The sequence below is a fragment of the Microtus pennsylvanicus genome, chromosome 20 (assembly GCF_037038515.1).
Source record: "Microtus pennsylvanicus isolate mMicPen1 chromosome 20, mMicPen1.hap1, whole genome shotgun sequence".
NCBI lineage: Eukaryota > Metazoa > Chordata > Mammalia > Rodentia > Cricetidae > Microtus > Microtus pennsylvanicus.
This window is the reverse complement of record NC_134598.1, coordinates 37979256-38000905: the sequence shown is the minus strand read 5'-3', so window position 1 is coordinate 38000905 and position 21650 is coordinate 37979256. Positions and strand designations below refer to the sequence as shown.

The 21650-nt window shown below is 41.9% G+C and overlaps 1 protein-coding gene across 3 annotated transcripts in view; it reads left to right on the top strand.

The window, feature by feature from the left end:
* Positions 1-21650, top strand: part of Cry1 (cryptochrome circadian regulator 1) — a 53425-nt gene that overhangs the window by 27872 nt on the left and 3903 nt on the right. For all 3 annotated transcript variants that reach the window (XM_075954262.1, XM_075954261.1, XM_075954263.1), the window contains exons 2-10: positions 3253-3361; positions 9144-9286; positions 11855-12039; positions 13170-13258; positions 14117-14257; positions 14339-14650; positions 16130-16281; positions 16543-16745; positions 16855-16947. In XM_075954262.1, the coding sequence (XP_075810377.1) occupies positions 3253-3361; positions 9144-9286; positions 11855-12039; positions 13170-13258; positions 14117-14257; positions 14339-14650; positions 16130-16281; positions 16543-16745; positions 16855-16947 (1427 nt within the window). The remainder of the gene's footprint in view (positions 1-3252; positions 3362-9143; positions 9287-11854; positions 12040-13169; positions 13259-14116; positions 14258-14338; positions 14651-16129; positions 16282-16542; positions 16746-16854; positions 16948-21650) is intronic.

The following is a 21650-nucleotide window of genomic DNA, read 5'->3' as shown; positions in this document are numbered from 1 at the left end:
ATTATGGCGGCAGAGATTGCTGGTAGGCAGGGCTATTTTAAGACTGCAATAAATACAAGCAAGAGATAAAACTACTGTTATTGTAGTAAAAATAGAACACCAAGTATTCAGTAACACATAATAATGCTCACCATGTACAGACACTGTTCTAAGAGCCTCACATACGGTAATTTACTCAGCTTCCACAAAAATTCCCATGTGTGTCCGTACTATTATACTCTAATTTTATAGACAAGGAAACTCAAGACTTTCTGTAGGTCATCAGTGTATAATACGTACTGTTAGACTTGTTAAGAATATGGAACACCTGTACAGTACATGCTGGAAAACATGAAATTACCTGTTGCTCTCTAAAGGTGTTTAGCGCCAGTAAACCAGGTGCAGGAGATCAGACCTCACCCGTCCTACCCCGAAGGAATGTGTGCTGGAATCAATTTTGAGATTAGTGCATTTTTATCTCTACTCAAACTCCATTTCTCAGGGTAGATATAATAAGTACCCTGGTAAGTAACGTTCCAGTTATTTTCTTATGCACAACTAAACATAAATTGATACATATATAGGTTTTATTTAACCAAAGAAATACGCATATAGTTTTTTCTGTATTTGTGGTAGATACATGTCTATCATTTTTTATGGGTATATGAATATGAATTCACATGCATGATGTTAATATAGACTTGGTTGTTTATTTTATGAATTAATTATATCCTTTTGGTATTTTTCTTTCTTTTCCCACCTTCCTATTATAGATATGTTCCCATCATTACATTCAGTATGAAGAACACTTACTTCCAGTTTTGGTAGAAAATGTGGGCTCAGTAATACAGCAAAGATTTAGAGATCCCATCTGCCTTGGATTGTCTCTATGGGATGTTTGCGCTTTCTGCTGTTTTTACTTAATGCAAACTAGTTCATTCCATTTCTTTTTATCAAAAAATTCTTTGATGATCTTTATTACATCTGAGATATCTCAAATATAACTTGGGAAGTGGTGAGCTAGAGATGTGGCTCATTAGTACTTACTGCACAATTATGAGGACCAGAGTTCAGATCCTAGCAACACATAACAAGGTGCCCCTCAAATACCAGTCATGCCAGTGCTTCAGGGAGAGACCCTGCCTCAAAGGAATAGGAGGAGACTTTCGGGGGGCACTGACACCCTCTATTGTCCTTCATGGGTATGAACAGGTGCATACACCCCACACATGGCTGTCTACTCACAGAGCCATATACTGCAAATAAATAATCTCTAACCATTGTTGTAAAAATTAAATATCTCTTCTGGGGCTGCAGCTGTATCTGAATTGATAGAGTGCTTGCCTCACATGCTGGATTCAATCTCTAGCACCATATAAAGAAGCCTAGCATTGTGGCACTTACTTAGAATCCCAGCAGCCGGGATCAGAAGTTAGAAGCCATCCTTGACTTCACAACAAGATCAAGGCTGGCCTGAACTACAAGACCACATCCTCCCAAACTCCAAAACAATCTTGCTAAGAAAACACAAGAAATTGCATGACTGCCGGTGAACACTTCTCACTTATTAAATTATGCATATTTGTGAATAATATGAACCTCAGATGTTTTTGTATCACTGCATCTACTAACAGCAATCTTTTCTCAAAATAGTAAGACATGTTGTAGTAGTGCGCAGGGGTGGGGTTCAGGTGTTAGGAAATAAGTCCAAACCAGGACAGAAAGGGGATAGTTGAAATAAAAAAAAAAAAGAACAATGTTTTGTTTCCTGTTTGTTTAACACCATGAGACTTGTTAAGATGAAATGCTAAGATTATCTTTCATATCTACATGGGTATACCTATGGATATAGAGAGCTCTGCAAAGTTCTCCAAAGCTGTGGGAGGTTGCTAAAGAGGGGCTATCTCAGACTAACTAGTGCACTTACGTCACTGATGACTGGAGTTATGAAATACCAGCAAGACTGAGGTACTGAAGGCAGAGATGCACAAAGAATACAGACAGTCCCTAGTCGGAGCAGTCTGTCAGGACAGTGCCGTGTGTGTGACCTTCCAGAGGTAGAAATGTGCTCTGTGTCGGGATGTTGGCTGCTGGCCGCTGGAGATTGGACACCACGGCTCCACTTAACCCTTGGCTACCGTCCTGTAATGTCTGTTTCTGCCATGTGTTCTTCTTTTCCGCCTGGCTTCCTCCTCACAGCTGCTTCTCAGTGAGGTTGTAACTCATGGGAAAGGCAGACAAAAGAAACCTTAACCCGAAGAACATAGAAGAAACAAAGTAGAGACAAACTGAGATCTGCCCAGCTGAGAGGAGCAGAATCTGGGTGGAATTAATGGATAGAGCTTGGACTTTCCAGAGTAGCCTTCCTTTTGGATGTGTTTCTGGGAAATGCTCTGTCCTCAGAACAGAAGATGTAGAATAAGCAGTTTCCCTACTGCTCCAGAATTTTCCCAGGTGTCTCTCATGTGTAAATCTTATTTCTGCTTACTTCACTGAAGAAGTCCGTGTGATCCCACCCACTCCATGAAACCTTTGTTTGTTTCAAATTAACATAGTATTCTCTATAGTCACGATAATGGCATATGATTTAGCATCTATCTATTCCTTTTTCTTATATTAGAAGCTTTATTAGATTTAGAAAAGGACATTATAGCTTCCCCTAGGTGATTGCAATGTCCTTTAGCAAAGTATTCATTTTCTCTCATTTGCCTGTTTGGTTTTCTGCATCAGGGTCTCATGTAGCCCTGACTGACCCCAAACTTGTTACATAATTGAGGCTGATCTTGAATTTGTGGCTCTAAGGTCATCTTTCAAATGCTCTGTTTTCTGGTGTGTAGCACCATACCACACCCAAGATGCTTAAATTATTCAGACATCCGGAGTTACCAAATAGAACGTTTCCATTTTTCCCAATAAAAGATATTCTAGATTCTTTGAAGTAACTTTTCCATAAAAAAAAATTCACTTTATCAGATTTGAACAATGAAACTAGTTCATTTAATTGCTTTGATATTTATTTACATAATTTTTATGATTACAAGTTAATTTTTTACTAGATTATTTAGTGAAAATAAGTGATTTAATTCAGGGCTTGCTTAAAATGTTAGAGACTATGATGTAATAAAAAAAACTCTTGTCAGTATGGCTTCTGAGAATACTGAGTCACCAGTAAATAAAATGATGAGTCCACATTTGTCATTTGTAGAATGTAGTGTTACAATATTTTATACCTTGTAGATACATATTTTAAGGTTTATAATATTTTCTCTCTAGATTTTTGCTTCAGTGTCTTGAAGATCTGGATTCCAATCTACGGAAGCTGAATTCTCGTCTGTTTGTGATTCGTGGACAGCCAGCTGATGTGTTCCCCAGGCTTTTCAAGGTAATTTGAAAACATATGCATGAATAATAATCTTTGCCAGAGCAAATATTTGACAAATACCTTTTTTCGAAAGCATGGGAGGTAGTATTTTTTTAAGCTTTTTATTGATTCTTCGTGGATTTCATATCCTATATCCTGATCCCATTCATCTCCCTGTCCCTTTGTATGCGTCCTCTGCCCTTGCATCTTCCCCCTCAATATAAAATAAGAAAAGTTAAAAAACAAAAAACCTCATCATGGAAGCTAGAGTGTGACACAGAAGTCACAGTGCCCTTTAGTCCACACATCTTTACTTGTGAGTGTTCATTGCAATGAGGCCTCTGGTTTCTGCTACATTATCAATACCGGATCCTCACTGGGACTCTTCGTGGAGATCCTGCAGCTCTGGATCTGAGGTCCGGCCCTTTCATGTGCTCCAGCAGTTCACGGATGGGGTGGATGCTGGGTGGGTCAACTCATAGTTCTGCTGGGTTGGTCAGCCCACCAGCTCCCCCTCTTCCCCACCATCAAGGTGAGCTCTCCAGCACTGCCCCGGGCAAACTCATCAGTGCAGCAGGCAGCAAGGGGCCAGGCCAGTTCTCCCGCTCTCTCCTGCACCCGCACCACCAGGGCCAGCCAGCTCCAGTGTCTTGCCCTGCTCTCCCAAATGCTGCAGCCAGTGAGGACCAGAGCCAGCTCTCTGCTCTCATGACACCAGGGCCATCACTCCCACGTGCTGCGGGGAGGAGGTTGCTGTGCCAGGACCACATGGGTGGGGCCAGCTCTCCCATGCTCATGTTCTTGAGGCTGGCTCACCAGAGCCCTGTCAACAGGATCAGCTCTACTGTGGTGTCCAAAGGAAATAGTATTTTTAAATTAAAAAAAAAATGTGGCTTTTCTTTATTGACAGTGCTAATATAGTAAAATTAGACATTAGAAAGGTTAAAATGAAAAGTTCCTTTTTGGCCTCAGACTATTAGTTCTCCCCAAAGCAGCACTATTTCCATTTCCTGCATGTGCAAATATAAATACCCTTTGTATGAACAAGAATTTGTGTGTGTTTAGACATCCATGTGTCTGTGTCTGTGTTAATTGTTCTCTGCTTTAATAGTCAAATGAGAACACATTATACACAATCCTCTGTTCTGTGCGTTATTCATATGTTGGAGGACATTTCGTGTCATCTCCTGGTCTTTTCTATGATTCTGTAGTAGTAACATGTATGGGTGTGTTAGATTTCTTCTACTGGTTTTCTATTGAATGTTTAGTTACTCTTCCCATAGGCCTCTGGCTAACACAGTGTTGCCAGGGAACCTCCTTGTCCACATTTATGTTCCTTTGTGAGTTTTTTTTAAGAGGGCAGTGACAGTTAATCTCCACTGTCACCTTGATATTTAGAATCACCTGGGAAATGGTTCTCTGAACATGACTGGGATGGGATTGTCCTGACTGTGTTACTCGAAGTGGCCAGACCCACCCACTGTGGGCGGCACCATTGCTTAGTGGGATCCTGGACTGTGACTGGAGGAGGGGAGCTGAGAAGCAGCGTGGCTCATCACTCCCTGCACCCTGATGCTCGACTCTGAGCCCCAGTCCTCAGGGAGTCCCATCACAGCAACAGGAAAAGGAGTGAACACTCACATTTTACCAGTAGTATAGAATTATAGTATTGGGGGATTTTGTTTTGACTTGAATTGGAAGAATCTTCCTAATTTCCTTGTCTTACTGCAGAGGAAACTTCTCAAGGTCCGAAGGAAATTAATGAGTTGCCCAAGATGAGACGTTTAGCTGATCTGAGCATCTCAGACCACTCATGTTCCTGCAGTCTTAAATTCTTCCCCTCCCTACTACACATAGATTTCTAGCTGTGTATCTGCTCGTGTTGCAGCTATTTGATATACCTTAGTTTTTAAAATGGCTTTTTACATGCATTTTCGAGTCAGGGTTTCTCTATGTAGCCCTACCTGTCCTGGAACTCATCACTCTGTAGACCAGGCTGGCCTTGACCTCAGAGATCCATCTGCCTCTACCTCCCCGGTGCTGGGATTAAAGGTATCTGCAAAAATAGCAATATTTCTAATGCAAAAGAGACGCTGCTTTCCCTGAATGAGAAGGTCTCCAGTGCTGGGAAGTAAATCAGTTTTGCCTAACTTTCCTAGTATGGAAGAAACATTAGTGCAGTCTTAGTTAGAAGAGACTGTTTACTCCTGAAGAATTCTCATTTAGTCTAGGTATGTGGAAGAGTTTTGACAAGAAAGCAGACTGAAAGTAATGATACCTCATCCACAGCTCATACAAACCGCAGTGTGTGGAGATAAGTACATCAGTCCTCCCTCCAAATCTGTTTGGTAGAAGTAAAATGTCTTCTGAGATTTTGGTATTAAAAATACCACAGTTTTTTATTTCGTTTTTAAACAGACTTTTTCTCAGGCCAGCGACTTTTTTGTATTGTGTTGGATTTTCCTCCCTAGGACGGGAGAGAGGGTTCAGTGACTGACATATTCACTGCTCTTCCCGAGGACCTGGACTTGGTTTCCAGCACCCACATGACAGCTCATGATGGTCTAACTCCGGCTCCAGGAGATCCAGTGCCCTCTTTTGGCCTTTGAGGACACCATGCATTGTGAAGAACTTCATATATGCAGACAAAATACCCATACACATAAAATAGAAATAAATTTAAATATATAATTTTAAACTTTAATTCTGGATAGAATAGCATCATATTGTTTCATGCTGCCTTACACAGAGTCAGTGAGATGGCTTAGCAGGGAAAGGCACTTGTCACCAGATCTGACACTTGAGTTTGGTCTCTGGACCCATATGGTAAAAACAGACTGCTCCCGCAGCTGTCTTCTGACCTCCATGGCAATGAGACGTGCACATGCATTCTCTCACACATTTGACACTCTCTGAGTCCAATAGAATTAAATTTAAAATAAATAGCAACAAAATACCAAATATGGATAACCGCCCCCAGAAGTACTCAGGAGAGCTCATAGCTTTCTATATTGTTATAGATATAAAGGAGACAAATAAGTAACTTTTTGCCTCAAAGATGGAAAAGGAATAAATCGAGCTATCACAAAGTAGAGGAAAGAAAACAGTAAAGGACTGGATATGAGTGAAACAAAGCTGTCCTGGGAAGACATAGTGCAGGCATCGGCTGCTGTGCCTGCAGTCCTGGGAAGGCATGGCGCAGGCACCGGCTGCTGTGCCTGCAGTCCTGGGAAGGCATGGTGCAGGCACCGGCTGCTGTGCCTGCAGTCCTGGGAAGGCATGGTGCAGGCATCGGCTCCTGTGCCTGCTCTCTGACTCTGCCCAGCACTGTGACGTGAGCTGGGCACTGTAAGCATGTCTCCTTTACTCGTTGCCATGACAGTAGCCACTCATGGTTGTTCTTTTCAAGGATATTTCAGAGGTGCTTCCTAGAAGAAAATGGTGTGTAAATTAATACATCTAATGTTCAGGGAATGTTCTCCCTGGCTTTTCAGTTTTTCTTATGGAGAACGTTCACTAATTCATTCCCAGGGAAGAGATGTGATGTATTGAGGAGTTGAGGAGAAAGAGCTGGGTGAGTATGGTTCAGACAGTTCCTTTTCTCTTTCACATACATTTTACCCTCCTCTTCTGTATACTGTCTTAGAGCGAGAGCCCATAATGTAAGGGAGGCGCTCTGTATGATTGGCAGAGTAGGGAATGTTAACTACCACTGTCCACTTCAGTAGTGACATCAGCAAGCTGATTTCCCTTAACCCTACGATATTTTCTCCAACTAAGCTTTACTGATAATGTGCTTATATTTTTACCTTTAGCTCTTGAATGTGCCTGAACTCAAAAAGCAAAAATAACAGGGAATATTATTTATTAACTCACCTCAAACACTTAACAGCTAAAATATTATTTCTCAAAAAATAATAAATAAATAAATAATAATAAATAATAAAACAGAACTAATTGCAAGATACTCGTTAGGGTAAAGGTCTTCATGACTTACACAATGAAGGGTTCTGTTGTTAAATTACAAGGAGCTAAGAAACCACACAGTTACAACAGAATCAAGAGGACATGGGCTGCAGTGCACAGAAGCGCGCACGTGGAAGCCATGGTGCTTAGGGTTCACCATGCTCCCCCGTGCTCTCTGCTCTCTGCTAGGAGAGCAGTGTGTCTGCAGTGTGAGCAGTCTTCACTAGGAGACCCTCAGCTTCCAGTCCTGGGGTGTTTTATTGCTAGACTGTACACCTTAGCATGAAATAAACACATAAGTGTGTATACACTATGGTTCCTACTCTCATTTACAGTTTATCCTTAAATTTCAAAACTGTGACATTTGTACTAGCAAATACGAACTTTAAGGTAATCATCTGTTAACTGCTGTTACATTCCAGACCTTCAAGAAAGGAAAAACTTTTAAATGTATTATTTTTCTCCTAGCAGTTTCAAAGACGCCTTTGAACGATAATGAATATGTGCCTGGCAGTCACTCTAGGGCAGTGCTGATGGGAATTTAAGGCACAGCAGCTGAGAACATGCCCAGCATCTAAGCTTAAAATGTGCTTGTGTTTAATTCATCATTTTTCTCTCAATGATTTATTTCTAGGAAGGTATGATAAATGACTAAATACATCTTAAATGTATGCACTGGGCTAGAGAGGTGGCTCAGCCCTAAGAGAGCTTACTGCTCTTCCAGCACACTTGACTTCAGATCCCGGCACCCACAACGACAGCTCACAGTGCTCCATAACCCCAGCTCCGAGGATCTGATACCTTCTTCGGCTTCTATGGCATCCACTCACACGAGCACAAATATACACACTAAAAAAATATTAAATCTCTTTATCCGAAAGATTAATAAATTAAATCCTTATGAAAGGTAATCAATTGCCAAATGTATTATGTGCATTGTACCATCGGTGACACCTTTGGTCTGTTCATGTGGTATCATTTAGTCGTTTAAATAACAGAAGTAAATCAGAATAGATTTTAGAATTCAACAAAACTTGACTACCATCCTGAGGTAATCATTTAATTCCCTGAAGTCATAGTCTCCTCATTTATAGCAGCTATAAAAACATGTAAGCTACTGATGCAATAATAGTCAATAGTTGCTGTTTTATTGCTCGTTCCAAGTTTTCTCCTGTCAACTTTTTGTTGTTGTTGTTTTCAAGACAGGGTTTCTCTGAGTAGCTGTCCTGAAACTCACTTTATAGAACAGGCTGGCCTAGAACCTGGAAATCTGCCTGCCTCAGCCTACCAAGTGCTGGAACTAAAGGGTGCACCACCACCACCACCCAGTTTGCTGTCAACATTTTAATAGTCAGAAATAAGGCTTTCTAAGCAAAACGGTTCATACCATATCAGCTATCAAAGGCTTTTTAAAGAGAAGTTCTTAGAATCACCAGATATAAGTTCATGTGTCTCTGTAAGCCTGAACATGTCCCTTTTTAGAAAAAAAAATAATAACCTTATCTGCAAAATAGCGAATGGAGGTGGTTTTCATTCAGAAATAAATAAGGCAATAAAAGTAATTGAAATAAATACTACCTAAACACTGTAGTATAGAAGAGTACAGTAAGTATGTTGCTAAATTTGCTCATGCCTGGCACAGTGCCCGGAATCTAGTTAGCATATATTTGTCATATTTTTACATTGACAAATGGTTTATTGTCCACCCACATTTCTGAAGTTTGGTTTATGTATATTGTTTGATGTAGATGTTGAGCTTTTCATTATTTGATGTTAGAAGAAGAACACATTTATAAAACCATAATGTCTTGTTGCGCCCTCTCTCGTCTGGCTTTAGGAATGGAGCATCACTAAACTTTCCATTGAGTATGACTCAGAGCCTTTTGGGAAGGAGCGCGATGCAGCTATCAAGAAGCTGGCCACCGAGGCTGGGGTGGAAGTCATCGTGCGCATTTCACACACCCTGTACGACCTGGACAAGTAAGGCGAGCTTTTTATTGCAAGGAATATACAGTGACATTCACCATCTTAGACATTGTTAAGTACTCTGTTGGGTGACATTAAGTGCATAGTTGAGTAAGGTTATAAAATGGAAATGACAAAACCAGAATGTACACCAAGCAAGCCCTTAGCATTTTACTCAGCTGCTGTGATTTCATTTGCTCAGTTGTAATACCAAAATTATAGATATACCAAAATTATAGATATAGTGCATGCTCAGTTGTAATACCAAAATTATAGATATAGTGCATAAAAAAAGTATTTAGCCTTTCAGCATTAAACTAAGAAATGTTATTTACACATTTTTATCCAACTACTGATTCACCCAGTATTGCTTTCTAGGGTGTCAGTATTTCTAAATTTACAGCTATGTGTTTGACACACAGCCATAGTTTACCTTGATATATTTTGTGTTACTATGTGGGTACTCTTTTGTCCTTTCGTTTAGCTGAGATGAAAACAGAAGTAATGGGGGGCAGGAATAAAAAAAATAGAAGTAATGTAACTACCCAGCTAGGGTCCTCTGACCATGGTATCATCCCCTATTGGTCAGTGTATTTATTGAAACACTATCCAGTCTCTGAGGCGCTTTGGCCAGCAAAGATTCTGTGGCCAAATTGAGCTTAGCGTGTAGCATGTGCTAAGATTCTAGGGAGTTCATGAGCTGTGCAAGTTTACAGTAACTGCTGGGATGAAATCGTCTTTATAAATATGAAAAGATCACCATTTATGTACTTATTAAATGATTTCACCTTTTAAATTATGTACACATTTTACCATTAACAAAATAATTTTGTAAGTCACATATCAAACTAACTTCTGTTTGCAAGTGGATGAATAGAATCATGATTTGATTTAGACAGATGTCTTACCTTGTTATAAACCTAGAAGTGCCCAGCCCTTTTGGTAATAAAATGTGCCTTCTAGTTTACCAGTTTTCTTAACTACAGCGAGTGATTATAAGGAGGCAAATGGGATAAGAGAAATTGCTGCTAAGTGGGAGACTCGGCTGTGTTGTGAACTTAATTTTTATTGGGTTGTTTATGAATGCATATTAAAGGTTATCATATTTATGTTATGTATAAAATGTTTCTGTGGGTTCCAGTTTTCTAGTAGATATTTAAGAGACATGTGATCGTGTCATTGTAGCATCATTGCACTCAGCAAAATTCATTATAGTCCTGTGTGTGATCTCAGGACACTCAACCAAAACAAACTTTACTTACAGCAAGACTAGCTTTCCTGATGTTTTTTTTTCTGTAAATATAATTGATATTAAGGTATAAAGAAAAATACGTTATGTTTGGGATGAAGATATACTTGATTAGCAATGTTATCAGTTATGTGATCTTTGCTAATCTACCTAAAGGATAAAGCTGCTTTAACCTGTAGTTGTAAGCAGATAGCTGGAACGAAAAAGCATAATTAGTTATTGTGAAAGTGTCTAGACAGCAGACCTTCGAAGGTGCTGCTGCCTGGTCTGGTCCTGGAAGTGTGACTGGACTGAGGCATCGTGGTCAGCAATCACGACATAATGTACTTAAGTCTAAATGACTTGGAAAAAATGTAATGATTTGGAATTTGGTGTACATATATCTTTGGTATTTCTCTTTTTATCCATAAGGATGACATTCCAAAAGCCCTGGTAGATGCCCCTAAACCACCAATTCAAGCCCTGCGTATCCTGTACTTTCTGTCTAAATATCACACAACGATGAAGCTTGCTTTGGAAATTATAAACCATAGGAAGTTAACAGCAGTAGTGAATAGTTAACACAGTATTCTACAATAAGTTATATCGTCTAGATGTAATATTTTGCAGCACAAATGAACATAACTGAACCACAGATAATAGAAGCTCAGAGAGGGGTTACTGCTGTCTCACAGAGGCACACACACAACAGAAAACACCTATATAGTCTTAATGAAAACTGATCAAGGAAATGGGAAGACAGAGAAGAAAAGATACAGGAACAGAATGAGAATGTCTGGGGGTGGAAGACACAGCGTGTGGGCTGTAGTTGAGGAGGTGCTGATGGCTTGGGAGTTGTGCTGCACAGTGGATTTTAGCTATTCTAGCCACAAAACAGGAACAGGTTACCAGTGAGATCATTTACTCTTCAGTAAAACTAGTATCTGTATGTTTCCTGCAGCATCATGGTGCAAACCTCAAATACAACAAATTTAATTTTACTGACAATTTATTGGTGTAATCATCAGCCTAGTTGAGTTGTATAGAGCCTCTGAGATTCCTTGAGCTCATTTTTCACTTGTCCATTGATGGTAGTTATTATATACACATCCTGTAGGCTAGTTGAGCCACTGTTATTTTTAACTTGACATCAATGTTTTGATATTTGCATATTCTATTATTTGACACATAATAAATATCTAAGAATTTGAAAGAATGATTTTTAGATTTATTAACTATTTTGAACACATTTTCTGGTCATACCAAAGGTCCTAATTGATAGATTTCTGATCTTAAGTCTTTGAGCTTATCAAAGTCTATTGTCATTTCCTGTGTTTTACTCGCTCCTGCAATAGGATCATCGAGCTCAATGGTGGACAGCCACCTCTCACTTACAAAAGATTTCAGACTCTCGTCAGCAAAATGGAGCCACTGGAGATGCCAGCAGAGACCATCACTTCAGATGTGATAGGAACGTGTGTGACCCCTCTGTCTGATGACCATGATGAAAAGTATGGAGTCCCTTCCCTGGAAGAGCTAGGTGGGTACAGCTCTTTAGAAACACGGTGCTTAGGGGTTAAAAATCCACCCAGAGTAAATGGGCAGCACAGAGTGGACCTGATGGCTTTGTTAAGAAAGATGAACAAGAACACAAAGTCAGGATGGGAAGCTTTAGGGGATGGGGGATAAGGGACGTGAGTGTGCTCAAAATACATTGTATGAAACTCAAATAATTTAAAATATATTTTAAAAGAGTTAATATCATAAATCATTTGGAAAATTTACTTTTAATGTAATTTTAATTGGAAGAAAAGTAAAGGGGAAAATAAAGGGAAAACCTCAGAATCTAAATATTTTGTATATTCTGTAACACGTGACCTGCTGTTCTTGTGAAGAAGTGCATTCTGAAGATAAGTGTTAGGGGAGGGGCTTGTTGTCCCGGCTGTATTGTGGTCTCTGGGCAGGAGTCTCACAGCTGGTGAGGCCAGTGTAGGCCTTCATGTGCAAGTCTAGGCAGTCTTGTGCAGTCCTGTGTACTTCTGTGCAGGCCTGTATACTCCTGTGTAGGCTTGTGTACTCCTCCTGTGTAGTCCTGTGCAGTCCTCTGTAGTCCTGTGTACTCCTGTGTACTCTTCTGTGCAGTCTTGTGTACTTCTGTGCAGGCCTGTATACTCCTGTGTAGTCCTGTGTACTCCTCCTGTGTAGTCCTGTGTACTCCTCCTGTGTAGTCCTGTGTACTTCTGTGCAGGCCTGTATACTCCTGTGTAGTCCTGTGTACTCCTCCTGTGTACTCCTCCTGTGTACTCCTCCTGTGTATTCCTCCTGTGTACTCCTCCTGTGTACTCCTCCTGTGTACTCCTCCTGTGTACTCCTCCTGTGTAGTCCTGTGTACTCCTCCTGTGTACTCCTCCTGTGTACTCCTCCTGTGTACTCCTCCTGTGTACTGTCCTGTGTAGTCCTGTGTACTCCTCCTGTGTAGTCCTGTGTATTCCTGTGCAGGCCTGTGCAGTCTTGTGTACTCCTCCTGTGTACTCCTGTGCAGGCCTGTGCAGTCTTGTGTACTCCTCCTGTGCACTTCTGTGTACTCCTGTGTACTCCTGATACAAATTATTTTTGTTTCATGAAAATAACAATAATCATGCTGATTTTCTTTTCTATCTTTTCCCGTAGGCTTTGATACAGATGGTTTGTCCTCTGCAGTGTGGCCAGGAGGAGAAACTGAAGCACTTACACGTTTGGAAAGGCATTTGGAAAGAAAGGTACAATGTCGATCATGTACCCAGCTCACAATTCCAAATGAGCTTTCAGAATGATTTCAGTCTTGGTTAGTGGCGTCAGGCACATCCAGGGTGGCTCACCCACAGGCTGAAAACAAAGCATAGACTGCTGGGAAAGGACCCACAGAGATGGCTGAAACAGCACAAATAGAACAGTTGGAATCGCTGTTAGCCATCATTTAAATCCATTTTCCTTCCTCTTGATTATTCCCTCTGTTGCTAGTGCCATGGTGTTGCTTCTGATCTTCACTGGAGCTAGGGCAGGGTTGTACCTATAGTCACGCTCCCCTGTCCACAAGACTCCTGTATTTACCATGTTTGTGCCTTTATGGCTGTATCACGATACAGTATCACTTATTTGTTATTGTTACTGTCAGCACATACTGATGATACAAATTAACAAGGCTCACATGTATTGTGTTTATTCACACACACCCCCATAAGCCCTCTGAGATCACTATTAATAGAACTTGTTGATGTTAGACAATGAGGAGATGAATTCAATCACTAATGGTAAGTTAGAGTAGTTATGATCCATTCTGTGGTCAGTCAGTTAGGACCTGTAAGTTAGAATAGTTATGATCCATTCTGTAGTGGGTCAGTTAGGACCTGTAAGTTATTTGTGGGATTTTCCAACTCCCTTCATGTGACCATGAGCCTCTGAACTCTTGGGACACACGTGCCACAGAGATAGATCCTCTCCTTCCGCGTGGGGCGAGGTGATTGAGCTCATGTCTTCAGGCGTGGTGGCAGGTCTCTCCAAACTGCTGGGCCGGCTCACTAGTGTCGTTCTGACACTGACGTGATTGAGGAAATCACTTTCTTGTCCCTTGTTTCCAGGCCTGGGTGGCAAACTTTGAAAGACCTCGGATGAACGCGAATTCCCTGCTTGCAAGCCCCACTGGACTCAGCCCGTATCTCCGGTTTGGTTGCTTATCATGTCGACTGTTTTATTTCAAACTAACAGATCTCTACAAGAAGGTATTATCTAAAGTCAGAGCCTATTTTTTGAAATACTTTTAACATTTTTTCTGATAATACTTCTATGCTTTTTAATTGCAGGTAAAGAAAAATAGCTCCCCTCCCCTCTCTCTTTATGGGCAACTTCTGTGGCGTGAATTTTTCTATACGGCAGCAACAAACAACCCACGCTTTGATAAAATGGAAGGGAACCCCATCTGTGTTCAGATCCCTTGGGATAAGAATCCTGAGGCTCTGGCCAAATGGGCAGAAGGCCGGACAGGCTTTCCATGGATTGACGCCATCATGACACAGCTTCGTCAGGAGGGCTGGATTCACCATTTAGCCAGACATGCAGTTGCATGTTTCCTGTCGCGTGGTGACCTGTGGATCAGCTGGGAAGAAGGGATGAAGGTGAGTGTCATGACTAATGTAGCCTTTGAAGGAGCCTGTAACTATTACAGAAGCATTTGGAGTCTGGTCTACACCTAGATATGCATGCTAGTGCATGTCTGAAATCAGAGCAGCCTGGGAGGCCGAGGACAGAGGAAGCCATCTTGGGCTGCAGTGTGCAGTGAGGAAGAGGTTGGTGGGGTGGTATATGGTGGGGAGAGGGAGCACTTATCTGTTTTGTAGTTTGGCTTTTCAGCGGATAAAGCATACAATAGCCACAATGTAAATAGTTCCAGAGCATGGTGTCAAACTCAGGCAGGACCTAGTTAAATTGTAGCCAAAAGTCGTCTCTGTGACCAAGCCAGCCTCCCATAAGAAAACTGTTACTGTTGAGCGCTTACGCTCTGGCCTTGTGTGGTAGTGCATGTCTGTAATCCCATGCAGCATGTAGACATGAGAATGTCTGGAACCCAAGGCCAGCCTGGGCTACTGTCTGTCTTTAAGAATAACAAAAGCAATTTATTGGATAGATGTACTTATAGGTGAGAGTTTCTGTCATACTTATCTGTGAGCTCTTAGAAATAGTGAATTCCTATTACATGGAATTATCAGTCATCTTACCTTATCTTAGTAAGCCTTTAATACATACATTGAAGCATACTGTGTTTTCTGACATCACCATTGTAACTATGCGTAAGACTTACATACATGCTTTAATACATACATTGAAGCCTGAAACTTAACATACAGCTTAATAAAAGTTTATTATGATGTTCCCTCAGCAAGAATTCATCTAGGAAGAACTCTTCCTGTGCACTGCCTAGGGAAGTTGTGTTCATACACTCACTCGAAACTGAATGGGTAAAGGTGTTCAACTCATTGAGTACCTACGGAAGTTGAAGCATGTTCTGTAGGAGGCTGTCAACTGCTGGTGGTCTGACAAGTCACAAATCTCTCTCTCTCTCTCTCTCTCTCTCTCTCTGTGTGTGTGTGTGTGTGTGTGTCTCCCTCTCTCTCTCTGCTTTGTACTTGTGGCTCAGATGTACGCTCTTTACTACTGCTCCAGTTTCGTGCCTGCCTACCTGCTGCTATGCTCCCTGTCGTGATGGCCAGAGAGAGAGCATACATGGGACATGGAGTGGGCTTTTGAAACCTAAAGTCCACTGCCAATGACTCACTGTCTCCACAAAGCCACACTTCCTAATCCTTCCCAAACAGTTTCACCAACTACAGACCGTGTATGTGTGTGCGTGTGTGCGCGTGTGCGTGTGTGCGTGCACTAGCGTACATGCTCCCCTGTGGGGGCCATTCTCATTCAACCTTCACAGTTATAGAAGTAATTTCTATCCAGAAATCTGTATTTACAGTATATTCTTTCCCTGAAATTGCTTGTTAGAACATATATTTTGTAATGTTTAATTTTACAGTTCTATTCAGATTTCTTGTCTTTTAATCCACAGTGACCTTAAAAATGTTGATCAGTTACTGTTACTTCTGCAGGTCTTTGAAGAATTGCTGCTCGATGCAGACTGGAGCATAAATGCTGGAAGTTGGATGTGGCTGTCCTGCAGTTCTTTCTTCCAGCAGTTTTTCCACTGCTACTGCCCTGTTGGTTTTGGTAGGAGGACAGATCCCAATGGAGACTATATCAGGTAAGGCAAGGGTGATGTTTGTACAGTTTGAAAGAGCTGCTCCAAAGGAGAGCTTTTCCTGCTTATGCAGCACTCAGGGGCATGGTGGCACACGCTCTTAATCCCAGCACCCAGGAGGCAAAGGCAGGCTCCTCTCTGAATTCTGATGAGCAGCAGAGAGAGTAAACACGTCATCCAAGTGATGCTGCTTTGCTCTGTGTCACTCATGGTCCATGTTCTGTTATAATGTGCAGTTCATTAAAACATCTCTTCTCCCAAAAGACGTTATTTGCCTGTCCTGAGAGGCTTCCCTGCAAAGTACATCTACGATCCTTGGAACGCACCTGAAGGTATCCAGAAGGTCGCCAAATGTTTAATAGGAGTGAATTACCCCAAGCCGATGGTGAACCACGCCGAGGCAAGCCGCCTGAATATTGAGAGAATGAAGCAGATCTATCAACAGCTTTCCCGGTACCGAGGGCTAGGTATGTCGATCACGGGCTACATTTGGCTGGTCTCCTTCAGCTGTGCAGCTGTCGCTGGATTTTGCCTTAGTTGTAAGTTTAATAGGAAAATGTTTTTTTTTCCCTTTAGGTCTTCTTGCCTCAGTCCCCTCTAATCCGAATGGGAATGGAGGGCTCATGGGCTATGCTGGAGAGAGTGTCCCAGGCTGCAGCACTGGAGGAAGTAAGTAAGAAGTTTCTATGCTGCACTGTTTAGTGGCCTTACTGGAATAAGCATCACTGCTTAGAAACTGTATGAAATTATGGATTGTTTATGTCCATATGTGCATACAGGGTCTTAGACAGGGTTCTTGTTGCTGTGAAGAGACACCATGACATGGCAGCTCTTACAAAGGAAAACATTTAATCGAGGCTGGCTCACAGTTCAGAGGTCCAGTCCGTTATCATCATGGTGTGGGAGCATGGCGGCAGCAGGACACTGGGTGGTGTCTTAGCATATGAGACCTCAAAACCTGCCTTTACAGTGACACTTCCTTCAGCAAGACCACGCCTACTCCATCAAGGCCACACCTAATAGAGCCACTCCCTGTGAGATTTGGGGCCAGTCACATTCCACCTACCACACTTAATACAGTCCCCTCTGTCCATTGGTGACGTGTTAAAGATGCGAGAGTAGCTGAAGGGTTTGTCACATGGCTGCCTCATGCTTTTGCACACGAGTTCTTACAAAGTCTGTCTGTGATGGTGGTTAGTAATTTTAAATGTGTGTAACAGTAGTATCTAGAAAAGAGCACTTGCTGTTCTTGCAGAGGATCCGAGTCAGGTTGCCAGAGCACATGCTAGAGGCTTCACAGCTGGCTGTGTGTAACTCCATCTTCAGGAATCTGACACCTTCTTTTGGCCTCCTTAGACACCTGCACACACACTGTGTGCATAAAGACAAGCAGACACAGACAAACATAAATTGAAAATAGGTATCTGTATTTTTTAAAAGTCAGTGTATTTTGGAAATTTAAGGCATTATATTAGTTTTCTAAAGTTACAGCCAAAAATCACATGAGGCCAAGTAACTAGATTCAAAAGAAAGCATCATTTCAGAAGTGCTTTCTTTTTAGGTACATGTTCTAAGCTGGTATTAAAAATAAAGCTTTTTTCTGTTTTTTGTTTGTTTCTTTTGTTTCTTTTTTTGTGGTGCTGAGAATTAAAGCCAGAGTTTTCATGCTGGGAGGAGGTGTTCTACACACTGAGCTATTTTCACAATCCGAGAATAAAATCCCTTTAAAAAGTAAATATTTGTAACCAGAAAGTTCCTATGTCTCTGTAAAAGCCACAATTATGCTGTCTTTGTAGGATTATTTTTTAGGGAAGAAAAACCTATTTTTCCTGCCAGTCATGCACTGGGAAATAGGGGGTTGGCTCTGTGGTGACAGTGATCTCATGGGGTGAGTGGTGGGGTCCTCACTTGTTATTTGGAAGGTTAAGCTGCTTAGCCAAGCTCTCCCAGCTCGTAAGAACTGCACGGGACTGTACGGCCCCTCTCAGCTCTCTCCTGCCTCCTCTGCAGGTGTGGTATTGTATGCGTTGTTTGTGGGGTGAATATTTCATTTCTGGGACATGACCCAACCCCAAACAGTTGCCAGGGTCCACTTCAGAAAGGTTCCTTGAAAGGAAGTCTTGGTGTGTCATTTTGAAAGTCTTTCAGATCGCTTGTTCAACTCACAAGTGTGAGAGACAGCCCCTGGGGAGCACTGTGATGACAGGCAGGAAGCAGAGGGGTGGCCCGGTCGGCTCCAAGTGCTCCCGAGTCCACTTTGTTTGGGATAACCCAAATCTAATCATGATAGCAAGTTAAGCGAGCTCCTTTTGCTTCATGAATTTATAAAATAAGATCATTTTTATGGATAGAATTAATCATGAAATTACTATATTCATGTAAATGTTTACCTACACCGTTTCTTGGGCTCATTCTCTGAAACATTTAAAAGACATGCAGAATATACAACCTACATAGTACTTCCTGTCTAAATGAAGTACAGAGGAGAAAAAGTGACGAACTACACACACACACACTTCCAGCCACTGGTTGAGTGGGTGCAAGGGAGGAATCCCTGAGAGCCGACAAACCTAGAAGATGGTGGATTGACAGTGTTTTAATTGTCAGGTGGAGACGAAAACGTTTTGGAGCTAGACACGTATGTTGTGGGGAGATCTCTAGGGTTTTGCTCATGCCCAGCCCCTGTCCTTTCTGTGGGTCACCAGGCTCATCCAAGTTCATGATTCTCGGTGGCGTTTGGGTTGTGTTCTACCTCTGAGGTAATAGGCAGCTCTCTTTGGGGGATTGCTTTTTTTCCTTTTTTTTAATGACTGGCAAATTCTAACTCTCTGAAATGTAAATAACTCTTTTTGTTGTTGTTGTTTTTACGCTCAGGAAATTAGCTATAGACCCAGAGTGAAATAGCTGCCACCTGTTCCTAGTACCAAACTGATTTAGTTTTAATTTAATTTTTGATACATTTTTTTCTAATAAAAAACTACCTTTGTCAGAGAAGTGCAGATTGAAAGTGTTGTGAGGTGATGCTTGACACACACCACGTAGAGTGACTGGGGCAGGATGGTTCCTAGATGCCTGCTAGAGTAGGGGAGAAATTCTAGTGCTGTGAAAAAGACAAAACAGGTGCCCAGAGGAAAACCCTGGAAGCTGTGGAGAGAGAGCAGAGTGTGAAAAGGCATGAATTTACTGCGCAGCTCCCAAATCCCAGTCCAAACTAGTTTCCCAGAAGAAAACATACGTTCCCACAGGCTAACAGCTGATTGTGACAACTTGACTTGTGTGCCCATGCAATCAAATGTTATTTATAAAAGAATGAACAGTATGTTAACATGTGTCACATGTGTGACCTCAAAAACACTGTGAGCTAGACAGGAAAAATAACATCTTGCAAATGTTATTTTTAGAGCAGTGGTTCTCAGCCCTCCTAGTGCTGTGACCCTGTAAGATAGTTCCTCATATTGTGGTTACCTCCAACCATGAAATCATTTTCATGCTACTTTATAACTAATGTTGTTACTGTTATGAATCATAATCTGTGTTTTCTGATGATTTTATGCACCACTCCCATGAAAGTATCATTTGGACGAAGGGGTTGCAGCCCCTTGTTGAGAAGCCCTGCTTTACAGTAAGGTGTAAGTTAGCATTCACTCTGGACTGAGGGTGTCTGCAGTGGGTGTGAGGAAGCGTGGCTGTGGCTGCACAGAGCTAAATTAACTTTAAAACAGAGCCCTGGGCCTACTTAAAACAGATGAATCCAGTGACACCCAGATGCACCTGCTGCCGGCAGCCCTCAGGGTTAGGACTGCCTGATCTTCTGAGCCGGCGTACTCTCCGGTCATTGTTGCCCAGAAATCTCAGAATGTCCTGGGGCAGTCCTTCCACTGCCTTTGAGCATAAATCGCCCAGCCAGGCAGACACTAATATATGCTTATGTAGCAAGAACTCAAGCTGTAAGTTGTTCAAAGTAGCGCTGTATGGGAGAGTAAGGAGAGCCTTTCTCCTCGGCGAGCCCTGCTTGTGCAGTTGAGTCACCTCAGCCAGATAAGTAGTGTGCCCATGCCCGTCAGACTCACGGTAGACACGTGTGTGGTTGGCATCTTATTTCTAGAGTGTGCATGCTTTTGTTTCATTTTAATGTGCTTTTTTAAATATGAGTTAGGGAAATGAACTTAGCATCTGGAAAACTGATTAACTGATAATATAATTCCCTATAAGCAGTTGTTTGTTGGGGGAGGCTGTTTGTTCATTTTCCAGCGGCCCAGACTCCCAAAATAACCACATAGAAACTATATTATTTAAATCACTACTTGGCCAATCACTTAATCACCAGTATTGCTAGCTAGCTTTTACATCTTTGCTTAACCCATTTCTATTATTTTATATTTTACCGCGAGGCTCCTGGCCTACTGGCAAGGTTCTAGCTGGCAGCTCGTGCCTTTCTCCTCTGGCAACTCCATGGCTTCCCCTGACTCTGCCTACTCTCTCCTCCTCTATCTGCTTGGAACTCCTGCCTTGTCCTATTCTGCTAAGCCACTGGCCGAAGCAGATTCATTCACTAACCAGTAGAACAACACATAGACAGGACTTCCCACACCAGTTGTTTCTATGTGTTCAGGTGAAGTGGATCTGAACGAGAAGTCATGGTTGTAATAAACTTGTGCTGCTAAGCTCAAGAACCATTGTCTCTTTTGAGACAGGGTTTCTCTGTGGAGCCCTGGCTGACCTGGAACTCACTCTGTAGACCAGGCTAGCCTCCAACTCTGAGATCCTCCTGCCTCTGCCTTCCGAGTGATGGGATTACAGCCATGTGCCTAGTTTTTATGAGTTGAGGGTTAAACCCAGGGTTGCCTGCATGTTGGCAAGTGCTCTACCACCTGAGCTGCATCCCTGCCCTGCCTCCTATCTTACTTGACACAGTCTGGCAGTTGGTCTTAGGCCAGCCTCAAATTCATCTTCCCTCCAGGGAGCTGGGGTTACGGACATGATAAACAGGTGGTAGGTTTGGTGTTTGTTTGCAAAGGAGATCTTATAGGAAACTGGATTTGTTTAAAAATCAGAAGCTGTTCTCTCCCAGAGCTTTATGAACTAGATCAGTCCCTGGGACCCACTGGGAGAAGGAGGAATCCTAAAAGTTGGCCAGTAACGTCTAGACAGGTGCATATGCATGCATGCAAGCGAGCACACACAGGCCACATATATACAACACAATGCACATACATACATATACATCTCAAAGTAATTTTTATTAATGTAACAACAAAAACTGGAAACTACATTCTCAGCCATTAGTTGCTCATTGTGTTGTGAACAGTATCTTACAAAAGCAATGTGAGGGAGAGAGGGTTATCTTAACTCATAGTCAAGGATAGGATCTA